This window comes from Schistocerca gregaria, chromosome X (genome assembly GCF_023897955.1).
Source record: "Schistocerca gregaria isolate iqSchGreg1 chromosome X, iqSchGreg1.2, whole genome shotgun sequence".
Lineage (NCBI taxonomy): Eukaryota > Metazoa > Arthropoda > Insecta > Orthoptera > Acrididae > Schistocerca > Schistocerca gregaria.
The window spans coordinates 409,346,594-409,361,704 of NC_064931.1; the positions used below are offsets into that span (position 1 = coordinate 409,346,594).

General features: G+C 36.5%; 1 protein-coding gene across 3 annotated transcripts in view; it reads right to left on the reverse strand.

Annotated features, from left to right (window-relative positions):
• Window positions 1-15,111, reverse strand: part of LOC126298610 (WD repeat-containing protein 6) — a 268,743-nt gene that overhangs the window by 12,503 nt on the left and 241,129 nt on the right. Inside the window, exons 14-16 of one of the 3 annotated variants that reach the window (XM_049990015.1) lie at window positions 13,835-14,016; window positions 13,562-13,684; window positions 13,281-13,440 (exon numbers count right to left, since the gene is read on the reverse strand). In XM_049990015.1, the coding sequence (XP_049845972.1) occupies window positions 13,281-13,440; window positions 13,562-13,684; window positions 13,835-14,016 (465 nt within the window). Of the gene's footprint in view, window positions 1-13,280; window positions 13,441-13,561; window positions 14,017-15,111 lie in introns of those variants that run through there. The other 2 variants (XM_049990014.1, XM_049990016.1) reach the window with 2 other exon arrangements.

Here is a 15,111-nt window from a genome sequence, read left to right on the forward strand (position 1 = left end):
TCACTACCAGGTGTCCACAGACATTTTGAAAGCACCTATATATATCTGTGATGTTCTGGTTTCCTGTCACAAGAAACTCAGACAGTTATGTCCTTGGAACACATTTCCACCACAGACACCATTTTGAAGGCAACATACAGTGCTGCCACCTATCAGAACATCATGAAACTATAGGGGCTGAAGCAGAAATATTCAGTGATGTCCCACAACAAATTCTGCATTGTTTCAACCATAACAGTCCAAGAAAAACCTGTGTTGCATTACTTACAGAACACCCCTCATATTTGGTGTGGTACCCTGTAATATGTAGATTCAAAATGTGTAACTGTAAGCTTCTATCAGTAACCATAGTTGGGTAAAACTGAATTTCTGATTGACCACTTTATTCCGACCCCTTTCCTATGAGGCCTGAGGTGTTGTCTTACAATGTTAATAATGGCTCTTGCACAAAAAAATTTGACAACCAGGTGTAGGCCATTGTTCAGGTGTCCCAGAATTCTAATTTTTCTGCATCTGTATATATATATTCCATCATGCGATTTGTTGTTGAGAGATTGGAACAATCGTTTAGTGAACACTGGCTTCCAGCAGAACTGGAAAAAAGTGATAAGCCCCAAATAGTCACATCCAAATTCAAAGGTTTGCTAGTGCATACTACTCCTTTCTGTACAGGAGTTGCTTGCAGCAGCTGAGAACTTCCCTCTCTAATGTGTTATTTGTTCATATACTGTCTCACAATTTTTTCATGTTTCATTAATTATTTAGTTTTTTTATTTATAAATTTTCTACTCAACATTATGTAAACTATATAATAAATTATTCCATGACCAAGTAGCTCTCAGTTGTGATGTCCCACAAAATTGAACAGGTAAATGAATAAATAAATACACATAAAGGAAGAAATGTTGCAGTCCAAGATCAATAGATTGTGAGCACATGTCCTGGTATAAGTTTAAAAACTTTCAGCAGCACCTGAACAAGAAACTTCTGACAGGAATCCCAACTGTCAGATGGTCACATGAAGCTTGCAAGAAGCTTGTCCATTTTGAGAGAGATGGGCTATTATGTGACATTAGTTGCAACTTTCTTTCTGCCCTTATTTCCATACTTATCCATAACTGAACAAGATAACATTACACAGTATAAATACCAATTCCAGTCATATAAACATAACCCCACATTTGTGGCATTATTTATAGGTGATTAAAAAGATTTAATAAATAAATGTCTTTTACACTTGAGGTAGGAATTTAATGTACTCTGCTGTGTATGCATAATTTAGGTCTATTACTTCAAAGGAAATAAGCAGGCAGCTGAAACTGATAATTAATAATGATGGAGGAGCAGTTGGTGGACACACAGGAGTACACCATGCTTTCAAAAATATAGAAATTGCTAACTAACACTTTAAGCAGCATAAAACAGACATGTAATGTATATGTGAAATAAAGCAGAATATTTGTAGCATAGTACAGCAAACTGGTTCTCTCTTCCGACTTGAAAAAGGATCTCTCCATAAGCTAGTAAGTTTTCTTTCTTTCTGTGTGTACCTATCAACAACTCAATGCTTCGGCTTTTTGGTAATTGGCCTCCTTTGGTCCAAAAGTAATAAAGAATATTAGAAGTCTTTATTATAACAGAGTATTTTTTGTCCTCTTTGCATCGATAAAAATCAAAAAAGGCTTTATTCTTAATGATGCTGTCAGTACGAGAAAGACAACCATTGTTATCACGCAAATTCAGACCTACTTAATTACAATAACAGAAATAATGGCCTTATTTATTCTTTATGATGCTGTCAGCACAAGAAAGACAACCATTGTTATCACATAAATTCAGACTTACTTAATTACGATGACAGAAATAATGACCTTGGACTATTACTGTGCCTTGACAATCTCTGGTAATTATTAATTTCATCCTCCTATGAACACAAGAATATAGTATATTGGGTACTATTTTGTATAAAAATGCCATTTTAATTCAATAACTGATAAATTACTTTTATAGGACACTGAAATGCAGTCACAAAAAATAAGGGGACCAGATAATGACAAAAATTATGAAATATTCCAGTAAAATTACAGAAGAGATAGATTTAGTTGAGAATTATGAGCAAACAATTTTAAATTTAAGGCATTTCTTAATTAAAAGGTTTCTATATTTGAAAGCAGTTTCTCTACAAAATGAAATGACACATTTTTGGAACATGTGAGGCAATGGAGAAATACAAGGAACTCAGATTTTGTTTTTTCAACCATAAATACCTATCAGCAAAGCACATTTTTCAGAATCTAGGAGCACTAAATGTAGAAATTAAGAATGCTAGCAATGAATTCCAATAATTACAAATATAGCGATATGAGAGGGAGGAAAGTTAGGAGAATATTTTTTCTAGAAAAAGCTGGTAAGAATTTGTTAACATCCCACTTACACAATGAATAGACATCATTTAGTTCCAACATGACGGATGTAAGGAATTATGGGCAATATTTAAATGGAGGGTAAATGGTCCTTTGGAGAAGTATGTGCTGTGTAAGTGGATCAAGTACAGAAAATACACACCATGATTAATAACTAAATTCTACATATGCTGAGGAAGCAGAGACTATTGTACTCTCAGTTCAAAAATGAATGCTTAAATGATGACAGGCAAAATTAGTAGAAATCTGTGCAGCTGAAAAAAGATCGATGTGCAAAGCTTACAATCACCACTTTTTTTCATACCTTAGCAAAAGTTCTTGCTGCGAGGACCTGAGACAATTCTGATCCTACATAACTCAGTACATTTTCACCAATGGCAATTGTTCATCAGAGATGAGGATAACATCAAGAGTGCACCAGTGAAGCGTGATTAGGCCACTCTTATTCTCTATACACATTAATGGTCTGATGGACAGGGTGGGCAACAATCTGCTGCTGTTTGCTGATGATGCTGTGGTGTATAGGAAGGTGCTGTCATTGAGTGATTGTAGGAGGATACAGGATGACAGACAAAATTTCTAGTTTGCTCTAAATGTAGAAAAATGGAAGTTAATGCAGATGAGTAGAAAAACAATCCTGTAATGTTCCAATATGGCATTACTAGTGTGCTGCTTGACACAGTCATGTCAATTAAATATGTAGGTGTAATGTTCTAAAGTGATATGATATGAAATGAGAATGTAAGGATGGTAGTGGAGAAGCTGAATGGTCAACTTCAGTTTATCAGGAGAATTTTAAGAAAGAGTAGCTCATCTCCAATGGAGAGCACATATAGAACACTAGTGCAACTTATTCTTCAATAATGCTTGAGCGTTAGGGATTCCCACCAGGCTAGATTAAAGGAACACATGACAGCAATTTAGAGACATGGTGCTAGATCTGTTAGTGATAGGTTCTATCAAACTGCAAGTATTATGTAGATACTTTGTGAAATGGAGGGAAGATGACACTCTATTTCTGAAACACTATTGAGAATGTTTACATAAACAACATTTGAAGCTGACTGCAGAGTGATTCTACTGCTGCCATCATACATTTTGTTTAAGGGCCACACAGATAAGAGACATTAGCATTCATATGGTGGCATGTAGACAGTTGTTTCCCCCTTGCTCTAATTGCAAAAGGAAAAGGGAAGGAAATGACTAGTAGTGGTAAAAGGCACCTTTCGCCATACACCATACAGTGGCTTGCAGAATATGTGTGTAGACACAGATGTAGAAGCAATATTACTCATGTCACTTACCAGATGATGCATTCAAAGCACATCTTTATTTAGACACAAAGACAACCACCACCAAATGGGAAGAGTGCCTAGGGGACATACAGTACTTAAATGCTAAGTATGCCACAGAGCATGTCTCATGAGATTGGGGCGTTTGCTACACAAAGCAACCATTTGGAAACTCCCACTCATTATGTTCCCCTAAACTCCGAAGATGGAAACTTGCTTTCCATTATACCCCCTTATTCTTCTAAACATTTGAACTCTCTCTTTCCATTCTTGAATCATCTCCGTTAGATAATTTCTTTATTTTTCTCCTTCATAATTGTCCCTCTTATTCTCCTCTTATTTGTAGTGGTCCTTTCTTTTGCTGTTTTTTTATTTTTTTATATATTTATATTTACTTCTCATTCTTTCATTGGCTTCTACCTTCTCCGATCTGAAGATGGCACAGTGTTTACTCGTGTAGTGTTTTGACCCATTTATGCCTGTCTTCTTCCTTATACAAAGTGGGAGCTTTTCGAACCTTCCCCTCAACTATTTCTCTTTTCTGTCTAAAGAAGCTAGCAGTGCTGTTACTGATAGTTATTAATTTCTGTCTATTGTACAGGTATTTGTATCTAATGTACTGGTCAATGGTTCTAATAGAACACTATGTTTCACTTTGATGTTCTCATGTTACACTTTTTCTTCTTCTTCTACATGAATGACTGTATGACAACAAGTTGTTTCATGCAGAGAACATCTGACTTAAATTTTTGTGACTGTGGAGTTGTGTGCTACAAGGATGAATCAGCATTGGAACTGTGCAAACAAGGACCTGAGCTAAACATCTTCGACAAACTCTGTTATGACTTAGATGTTGTTGAAAACTACACTAGTATGTTGAAAGGCACGATGCAATGCCTAGAAGATCCTGTAATAAACTGTAAGCAAGAATCTGCAGAAAATTCAAGTAAACAATACTTTCACACTGGCACCTGTGATATTAAATATAGTGTGCCGTTAAGACATAGGTATGAAGTTCTGTCCGAAGATGGTGAAAACTGTGAAAAGGACTGCAGAGGCATGAAGGATGACTTAATCAGCCTTAATAGCCATAGGCAAACATACACATTGCAATCTAGACTTAACACTCCCAAATGTACAAGCCATGTGGAATAAAAGACAGGCACAAACTTAAAAATATTACTTATAAAAAGAAGGTAAAGGTGAAATACTAATCTCATCAGCAAGTCATGAGAAAGACCTAGCCACAATCATGGCTAAAGAGCAGACACAGTTTAGAGTGACAGGGAAACATGACGCCTGGTGTGCTATAATGTGAAGTACTTAGGAACTAAGAGATATTTAGTAAAAAAAATGTGGCAGTTTGTCATAATTGGTGGAGGAAATAATGTTTAGTGGAATGAAAGTAGACTTGCAACATGGGCAGTGACAGAAGTTCTTGAAAAACAAGTTCAAGCAAATTTTGTTGTTGTTGTTAGTATCCCTCACAAACACAATCTAATAGAAAACTCTTGTGTGTATCAGGAAAATGTGGCAACAAACAAGAAGTTTCAGACGATTTGTAGGAGATATCAGCATGCCACATTCACTAAAACAAATGTTGTGAGGGAACATTTTGCCAAGCATGGTCTACTTAGAAATCACAATGTGAAGATCATGTTGTGCAAAAAAAATATTAGATGTGATTATGAACAGTGTTCCAAGTGCACCAGCAAACAATATAATAGCAGTGACATTGCCAGCAAAGCCTGTAACTGGTGCAGAGGAAGATTTGCATTCACCAGACAAAGACTCAACAGAACCTAACACAGGGGCTGAGCCAGTAGTAAATACAACTCTGTCAGTAGCAAACTCTTTTTCAGCACAAGCAGTACTGCTGTGACAAGCAGATGAATCATCAACACTGCAAACAACAACTCCACAGCTACAGTGCACCTGCACCAAAATCAGCAGCACAAGAGACATCATCATCACTGGCAGCAACTGCAACAATGGTAGCAACAGCAGCAGTAGCAGTAATAGCAGAGGCTTGAGATGGATGCAGAAGGAGTCACAGGATCACACTCAGCAGGAACGAGGGTTTTTTGTACTTGCAGCTGGGGTGAAGAGTAACATAGATACTATTAATGTAGATATTTCCACCATAAAAATTTTGTACCAGAATGTTCAGAAAGTGTCATGCAAACTTGACGAGATTGAAATATTATTAGCAAATGAGACAGCACAAATTTTAATTAAGTTAGAATGATGCTTTAAAGAGAATGAAATGTGTGTTTACAGTCCAGAGAACTTTAAAGGATTTAATCATTTCTGCAGGGACAAACATAAGGAAGGGAGAATTACAGCATATGTAAGAAGTGAGATGAAGTATTTTTCTCCACGGCCAGTTGAAAACAGTTCATAAATGTTTTTCAAAGCAGTAGTTATGGAAATAAAGTTACAGGGAGAGATATGTTTCATATTGGGTCTGTTCAGATCACCTAGGTCACCAATAAAAAGCCTTTTAAAAGAACTAGAAGTATTTCTAGATCAGGTCATAAATGAATTCCCTTAAGTAGTTATAGGGGGGATCCAAATACTGATACATTAAAAGATAATTGTCATAAAAGAAGTTTCTGTGATCTGATCAATGCCTACAATCTCCAATTAGGTATTTGAAGCCCAACAAGATGTTGCCAAACCCCACAAACATTGATAAATCAGACAAGTCCTTCAAATATTGGGAATGAATGTTATGTGTGAAAAAATTATCCTAGAATCCAGACAGTTAAAACCAGAACATTTGAGTAGACTACAAACATTAGTAAACAGGGAAGACTGACAGGACTAACACTCCATAAATATTGTTGAGGAGAAATAGGAGTGTCTTTGTTCAACACTAAGCTATTACATAAATACTGCTTGCTCTACTGTACCCAGAAGTCTAAATATGGGAGTTAATAACAAATGGACCACCTCAGATGATATAAAATCAAGGGAAGATCTAAAAATGGCATATTAAATTTGCCAGATAACCAAAACTATGGCTAAATTGACACATATAAGGACACAAAGAGAGCCTACAGTAGAATTATAAGAGAAACTAAATCCAAATTTTATCAGAACGAAATTTCAACTTCTAAAAACATTTCCGAGACTGAATGCTCACACATCATTGGGTGCAGGAAAGGGTCTGCTAGGGAAGAGAGCAGTAATATAATTTTAGAGAAAGTGGTCCCAAAAGCCACGTAATATGTATGTTGTTGTTGTTGTGGTCTTCAGTCCTGAGACTGGTTTGATGCAGCTCTCCATGATACTTTATCCTGTGCAAGCTTCTTCGTCTCCCACTACCTATTGCAGCCTACATCCTTCTGAATCTCCTTAGTGTATTCATCTCTTGGTCTCCCTCTACGATTTTTACCCTCCATGCTGCCCTCCAATACTAAATTGGTCATCCCTTGATGCCTCAGAACATGTCCTACCACCCGAACCCTTCTTCTGGTCAAGTTGTGCCACAAACTTCTCTTCTCCCCAATCCTATTTAATACTTCCTCATTAGTTATGTGATATACCCATCTAATCTTAAGCATTCTTCTGTAGCACCACATTTCGCAAGCTTCTATTCTCTTCTTGTCCAAACTATTTATCGTCCATGTTTCACTTCCATACATGGCTACACTCCATACAAATACTTTAACAAACGACTTCCTGACACTTAAATCTATACTCGATGTTAACAAACTTCTCTTCTTCAGAAACGCTTTCCTTGCCATTGCCAATCTGCATTTTATATCCTCTCTACTTCGGAGATCATCAGTTATTTTGCTCCCCAAATAGCAAAACTCCTTTACTTCTTTAAGAGTCTCATTTCCTAATCTAATTCCCTCAGCATCACCCGACTTAATCCGACTACATTCCATTATTCTCATTTTGCTTTTGTTGATGTTCATCTTATATCCTCCTTTCAAGACACTGACCATTCCATTCAATTGCTCTTCCAAGTCCTTTGCTGTCTCTGACAGAATTTCAATGTGATCGGCGAACCTCAAAGTTTTTATTTCTTCTCCATGGATTTTAATACCTACTCTGAATTTTTCCTTTGTTTCCTTTACTGCTTGCTCAATATACAGATTGAATAACATCGGGGAGAGGCTAAAACCCTGTCTCACTCCCTTCCCAACAACTGCTTCCCTTTCATGTCCCTCGACTATTATAACTGCCATCTGGTTTCTGTACAAATTGTAAATAGCCTTTCGCTCCCTGTATTTTACCACTGCCACCTTTAGAATTTGAAAGAGAGTATTCCAGTCAACATTGTCAAAAGCTTTCTCTAAGTCTACAAATGCTAAAATGTAGGTTTGCCTTTCCTTAATCTTTCTTCTAAGATAATCCGTAAGGTTAGTATTGCCTCACGTGTTCCAGCATTTCTACTGAATCCAAACTGATCTTCCCCGAGGTCGGCTTCTACTAGTTTTTCCATTCATCTGAAAATAATTCGTGTTAGTATTTTGCAACTGTGGCTTATTAAACTGATTGTTCGGTAATTTTCACATCTGTCGACACCTGCTTTCTTTGAGATTGGAATTATTACACTCTTCTTGAAGTCTGAGGGTATTTCACCTGTTTTGTACATCTTGCTCACCAGATGGTAGAGTTTTGTCAGGGCTGGCTCTCCCAAGGCCGTCAGTAGTTCCAATGGAATGTTGTCTACTCTGGGGGCCTTGCTTCAACTCAAGGCTTTCAGTGCTCTGTCAAACTCTTCACGCAGTATCGTATCTCCCATTTCATCTTCATCTACATCCTCTTCCACTTCCATAATATTGTCCTCAAGTACATCGCCCTTGTATAGACCCTCTATATACTCCTTCCACCGTTCTGCTTTCGCTTCTTGGCTTAGAACTGTGTTTCCATCTGAGCTCTTGATGTTCATACAAGTGGTTCTCTTATCTCCAAAGGTCTCTTTAATTTTCCTGTAGGCAGTATCTATTTTACCGCTAGTGAGATAAGCCTCTAAGCCTCTACATCCTTACATTTGTCCTCTAGCCATCCCTGCTTAGCCATTTTGCGCTTCCTGTCGATCTCATTTTTGAGACGTTTGTATTCCTTTTTGCCTGCTTCAGTTAATGCATTTTTATATTTTCTCATTTCATCAATTAAATTCAATATTTCTTCTGTTACCCAAGGATTTCTACTAGCCCTTATCTTTTTACCTACTTGATCCTCTGCTGCCTTCACTACTTCATCCCTCAAAGTTACCCATTCTTCTTCTACTGTGTTTCTTTCCCCCATTCCTGTCAATTGTTCCCTTATGCTCTCCCTGAAACTCTGTATAACCTCTGGTTCTTTCAGTTTATCCAGGTCCCATCTCCTTAAATTCCCACCTTTTTGCAGTTTCTTCAGTTTTAATCTACAGGTCATAACCAACAGATTGTGGTCAGAGGCCACATCTGACCCTGGAAATGTCTTACAATTTAAAACCTGGTTTCTAAATCTCTGTCTCACCATTATATAGATACCTTTTATTATCTCCAGGGTTCTTCCATGAATACAACCTTCTTTCATGATTCTTAAACCAAGTGTTAGCTATGATTAAGTTGTACTCTGTGCAAAATTCTACCAGGCGGCTTCCTCTTTCATTTCTTAGCCCCAATCCATATTCACCTACTACGTTTCCTTCTCTCTCTTTTCCTACTACCGAATTCCAGTCACCCATGACTATTAAATTTTCGTCACCCTTCACTATCTGAATAATTTCTTTTATTTCATCATACATTTCTTCAATATCTTCGTCATCTGCAGAGCTAGTTGGCATATAAACTTGTACTACTGTAGTAGGTGTAGGCTTCGTATCTATCTTGGGCACAATAATGCGTTCACTATGCTGTTTGTAGTAGCTTACCCTCACTCCTATTTTCCTATTCATTATTAAACCTACTCCTGCATTACCCCTATTTGATTGTGTGTTTATAACCCTGTAGTCACCTGACCAGAAGTCTTGTTCCTCCTGCCACCGAACTTCACTAATTCCCACTATATCTAACTTTAACCTATCCATTTTCCTTTTTAAATTTTCTAACCTACCTGTCCGATTATGTGATCTGACATTCCACGCTCCGATCCGTAGAACGACAGTTTTCTTTCTCCTGATAACGACATCCTCTTGAGTAGTCCCCGCCAGGAGATCTGAATGGGGGACTATTTTACCTCTGGACGCCATCATCATTTAATCATACAGTAAAGCTGCATGCCCTCAGGAATAATTACGGCCGTAGTTTCACCTTGCTTTCAGCTGTTCTCAGTACCAGCACAGCAAGGCCGTTTTGGTTATTGTTACGAGGCTAGATCAGTCAATCATCCAGACTGTTGCCCTTGCAACTACTGAAAAGGCTGCTGCCCCTCTTCAGGAACCACATGTTTGTCTGGCCTCTCAACAGATACCCCTCCGTTGTGGTTGCACCTACGGTACGGTTCTCTGTATCGCTGAGGCACGCAAGCCTCCCCACCAACAGCAAGGTCCATGGTTCATGGGAGGAGGGTAATATGTAGAATATATCCGATACTACAGTGTGAATTTTTCTGATGCCAACAAGTAAATAAGAGATAGCAAAAATAACACACACTACAAGGCCCAAAAACACGGAAGGTCTTGATGGGATACCTACCTGTATAGTAGAGTACTGTTTTCAGTGGTTGGTAGAACTCTGACTAATTTAATAAACTCAACCATGGAACATGGGATATTTCTTAAATGTCTGAAAAAAGAGTAAGGTTGTGCTCATTCATAAGGGTGATGATAAGGAAAATCCAATAAACTATAGGTCAATTACTATAATGCCCATCTTATCTAAACTTGTGGAAACAGTCTTGAAGGATAGGATACCACATTTTATAGAGAAGAATGGCATACTAAATGAGGCACATCGTGGATTTAGAAAATATAGATCTACCACCACAACCGTAGCTAACTTTGTAGCCGAAGTTATTGGAGCATTCAATCAAACAAAGAAAAGTTTGTGGTATTTTCCTTGACCTCTCAAAGGTATTTGATTGTATGTGTCACTACAAACTAATTCACAAGATGATCTATTATAATATATCATGGAAAAGGCAAATGACATCATACAATTATTTGTGGAAAACAGAGAGCAGTGTGTAGAAGTAAAACGTAAAAAGAGTTGTGCTATTGTAAACATACACTCCAATTTTCAGGCAGTTAATTATTGTCTACCTCAGGCAAGAGTTTTATGTCCCCGACTGTTCATTCTGTACATAAATGATATGACATCAGCAGTAGATGACAATGTAGTAATGTTTACAGATGACACTTCACTCGTACTAAAAGTGACTTGGTAAAAGAACTGGAGTTAAGTGCTTTTGCAAATCCGGGTGAGGCTACAAATATTTCAATGAAAACATGTTTGTAAATGGGAATAAGTCAACACAGACACAACTACAAGTGAATAAAACTGCAGAGACTGAGAATATTTCCCTTAAACTGGGTAATGCAGTTCTCAAAGACGTAAGGAATTACAAATTATTGGATGTCATCATTGAAAAGCATTTGACTTGGGAGAACCATATCAGCAAAGTATGCTCAAAAGTAAGCACTAACATATTCTTAATGAGGTGGATGTCGAGGACAGTATGCAGACACGCTGTTAATAATGTACTATGGTCTAGTCTACCCCCACTTATCTTACTGCATTTTAGTCTGTGAAAATGCTGCACATATGCATGTCTATAGGTTAGTGAAGCTTCAAAAGAAGGCTGTTAGACGCATTGCAAGTGTTACCCCAAGCTAATCCTGCAGAAATACAATCAGGCAACTTAATATCATGACAGTCCCTTCACTACTTATATTGAAAACAATTATGCATGTGAAAGTAAATAGTACTATCCAGATGAATAGAGATATACACAAGTACAAAATGAGAAATAGGGATGATTATCATCTACACAGGAAGTGGCTCAAATTATACAAGAAAGATCCTATAACTGCTGGGTGCATTTACACAATAAACTGACACTCAGCATAAAAAGCATTTGAAAGACATCTATTTTCGGAAACAAATTAAAAGGTTATTTAGTCTCCTTAACCCTGTATATTTAAAATGAATACCTAGAAGCTGAACAGTATTTTTCAAGCAGCGAGGCCATAATAAAATGTGTACCCATAAACCAGTAAGCACAAACATAAAATACTTGTACTGTCTTATTATATAATAATGATGCTGTTGCTGCCACGCAGAGTGGCCATGCGGTTAAAGGTGCCATGTCACGGATTCCGTGGCACCTCCTGCCGGAGGTTCGAGTTCTCCCTCGGCCATGGGTGTGTGTGTGTGTTGTTCTTAGAATACGTTAGTTTAAGTAGTGTGTAAGTTTAGAGATCAATGACCTCAGCAGTTTGGTCCCTCAGGAAATCGCACACATTTTTTGATCCTGTTGCTGCTTGCCCCTTTTTGTTTGTTTCAGGTGCACTGAAAGACATGCTGTTATAAAGTAAGGCTACCAGAGTGTAACATGGCAGAATTACTCAGTGCATGGTGTAGACTACTGGAGTGTCATGGTGAAAGAATGATATTGTGAAAATGTGAGGATGAGCATATGATAACTGTGTTGTCATGAGATTTGGTATTTATCATGCAGAAAAATTTACAGTCTGCTAAATTGTTTATGTCTGATTCATGTGATGTATATAATTGAAACATTGACTACATCTATGTGACTGCATCTATATAATGAAAATTGTCTACAGAAGGATTAAGAAATAAATAAATAAATGAATATAAAGTGTAAAAGATACACAAAATACATATATTTCAGTGAAGTGAGATAAGGTAAATAGAAAAGGAATCTGAGATTTACGAATAAAGCATAATTACTTTTAAAAAAAGTGACATTAACTTTGTAAATCACTAGATGACATTTAATATTATCTCAACAGTTAACATATGAAGACAAAGTGACAAGTGGCAGCCAGTGTTATCATTATGATGACTTACATCCTCTCAACAATCCATTAAATACAAAATATTCCAAACACATGTGAATGAAGAAATGTACAACAATCAAATAAAAACCTTTTTTGCTGAGAAACTAAATGCTTCCTGTATTCTAAAGGCTCAGTCTTTTTCTATGACTGTTATAATACAGAGCTATATGGAACAATATTATGAAAAGGATAGTAAAAACTGAAACATTGTTAAATGCTGTAACACAGTTTAGAACCAATTGCATCAAAGAAATACAAGTTCTTGATTGAATAACATATAATAAAACATACAAAAGACAATATAGGTACTGTAATGTAACAAACAGGAAACGTTCAAAATATAATAGAGGCATGTTTATGGGTTTATGATCTCTGTACTTTACAGTTTTCAAGTGATTTACAGAATAAAGAAACTCCTAACTCTCTTATTGAAAACCAACTTTCATGACAACGTTATTTTTGTGTATTTCACATGGCAGTGTTTTCTATTCCTCTCATCCCATCTAAAATTTCTTGCACTCAGTGAGTACTAATCTGAGTAAAGACCAAGTGAAGAAATCATTGATATGGTAAAAGAAGTTGAAATCTACTCACTCTGTTCTCCATGCAAGAAATCCTTTAATGTCAGTAATGGTACTACGAAAGCTTTGAAGTTTCGTAGCATTCAGTTTACATGATAGGAAACTCCAACCCCACAATGCAATGCATTGATCCACAGAACCAGTAATAATGAATCCATTAAACATTTTTATGCCTGCAACAAATGTAAACCAGTAGAAAAACATTCCTTTTCAATTCTGATAGATTCCACAGTAAACAAGTTGCAGCTATTATTAAATAATGTGAATATTTTCTTCTGAATAATGATTGCATACCTGTAATCTGTGCAAGATGTGCAGTTGTATCTTTCCACTGAGAAACACAAACTACATCCATATCTCCAGCATTCCCAACCTTCAAATCAAGCATGGTTAGTGATAGTGCATTATCATCACCACCTGTACCAATAACAAACCTCTCACATGATATACTAAATGTATCACTACTATTAATGCCTGTTTGGTGCACTTTCATTACAAACAATGGTTTTCTCTGTTTCTCTGTCTGAACAAAAGAATTTTTATGATTGTTAGGCATCTGAAATTTACTTCTTACTGTGTCATGGAGATCAGCAGTTAAATCCCATAATTTTAAACATCCATTGGTGTCCATTGTAAAAACAACATAATGGCTCCTGGTGTAAAGATAACCAACTTTCAACACACACATTTGGCTGGGAAATGCTTTCAGATGATGCAGATGGTCACACTGTGTATTGTAATTTAGCAACCTGGAAAATAAAATCATTAGTGTGTGAGTTACTGAAACATTTAAAATTCAGAGAAGAATGGCTAAGATTCTGCTGCATTTCAAACAGCCTAGAAAATTTCACAACTGTAGATCCTGATTCTAAGACCTTCAACAGTCATATCAAACTTCTAAAATATGAAATATTAATAAAAAATCTCATCTAAAGGTGCAAACATTGCACAAGGAAAATAGTGAAACCAAGAGTGAGTATTTTAAAATTATTTTAAAAATATCAGTACACAGTCTGTTGCATACAAGTTCACCACGAAACCTGTTAACAAATTAATACTGTGAAACCATTTACTCACACCAACAATAACAGCTCCTACACAGGCCATGTTCCGTTCTTTCAGTATTTTTATTGATTGTTCCGTTTTATGAATAGAAGAGCAAATACAGATAATGAAACATACACCTGTGTGGCAATGTAACTGCAGCAGCACTGAATTTGGAATTAATCCAATACACAATTTCAAAAAAGAAGAATTATTAAATTTTGACATTATAACTGAAGTGGCACACCTTGAAGTACACATGGATGTTGTATTGATATCTAATAAGTCACTCATAAATAGAAAAATCAGACAGTTATATGTGACATTAACTCATCATATATAATGAACTTCAAGACTTGAGTTTGCACAAAACAGAAAATCACATATGCTACATTGATATAGTGAACAGATAGAATCCTCTCTCTGCACACCTTTTACCAAATGAAAAGCTACAGATTACTAACAATCAAACCTCAGTGGCTTATCTAGCAGTCAAGTCAATTTTGTAATAATTCTGCCAAAAAGTGACACCATGACAATAATTTCTGATTTGGCCCCAGATGTTGGAGAGTCAAGGAATATGAACCAATGGTAATAGCTTGTTTGCTGCTAGTAACAAAAAGATGTGCATAAAATAAGTCAAGAATGTCTATAACTCAAAGAAGAGTTAGAGACATTCTTGACTTATTTTTAAAAATGCCTGTGACTCAAAGAAGAGTTATAGACATTCTTGATTTATTTTATGCACATCTTTTTGTTAGTAGCAGCAAACAAGCTATTACCATTGGTTCGCATTCCTT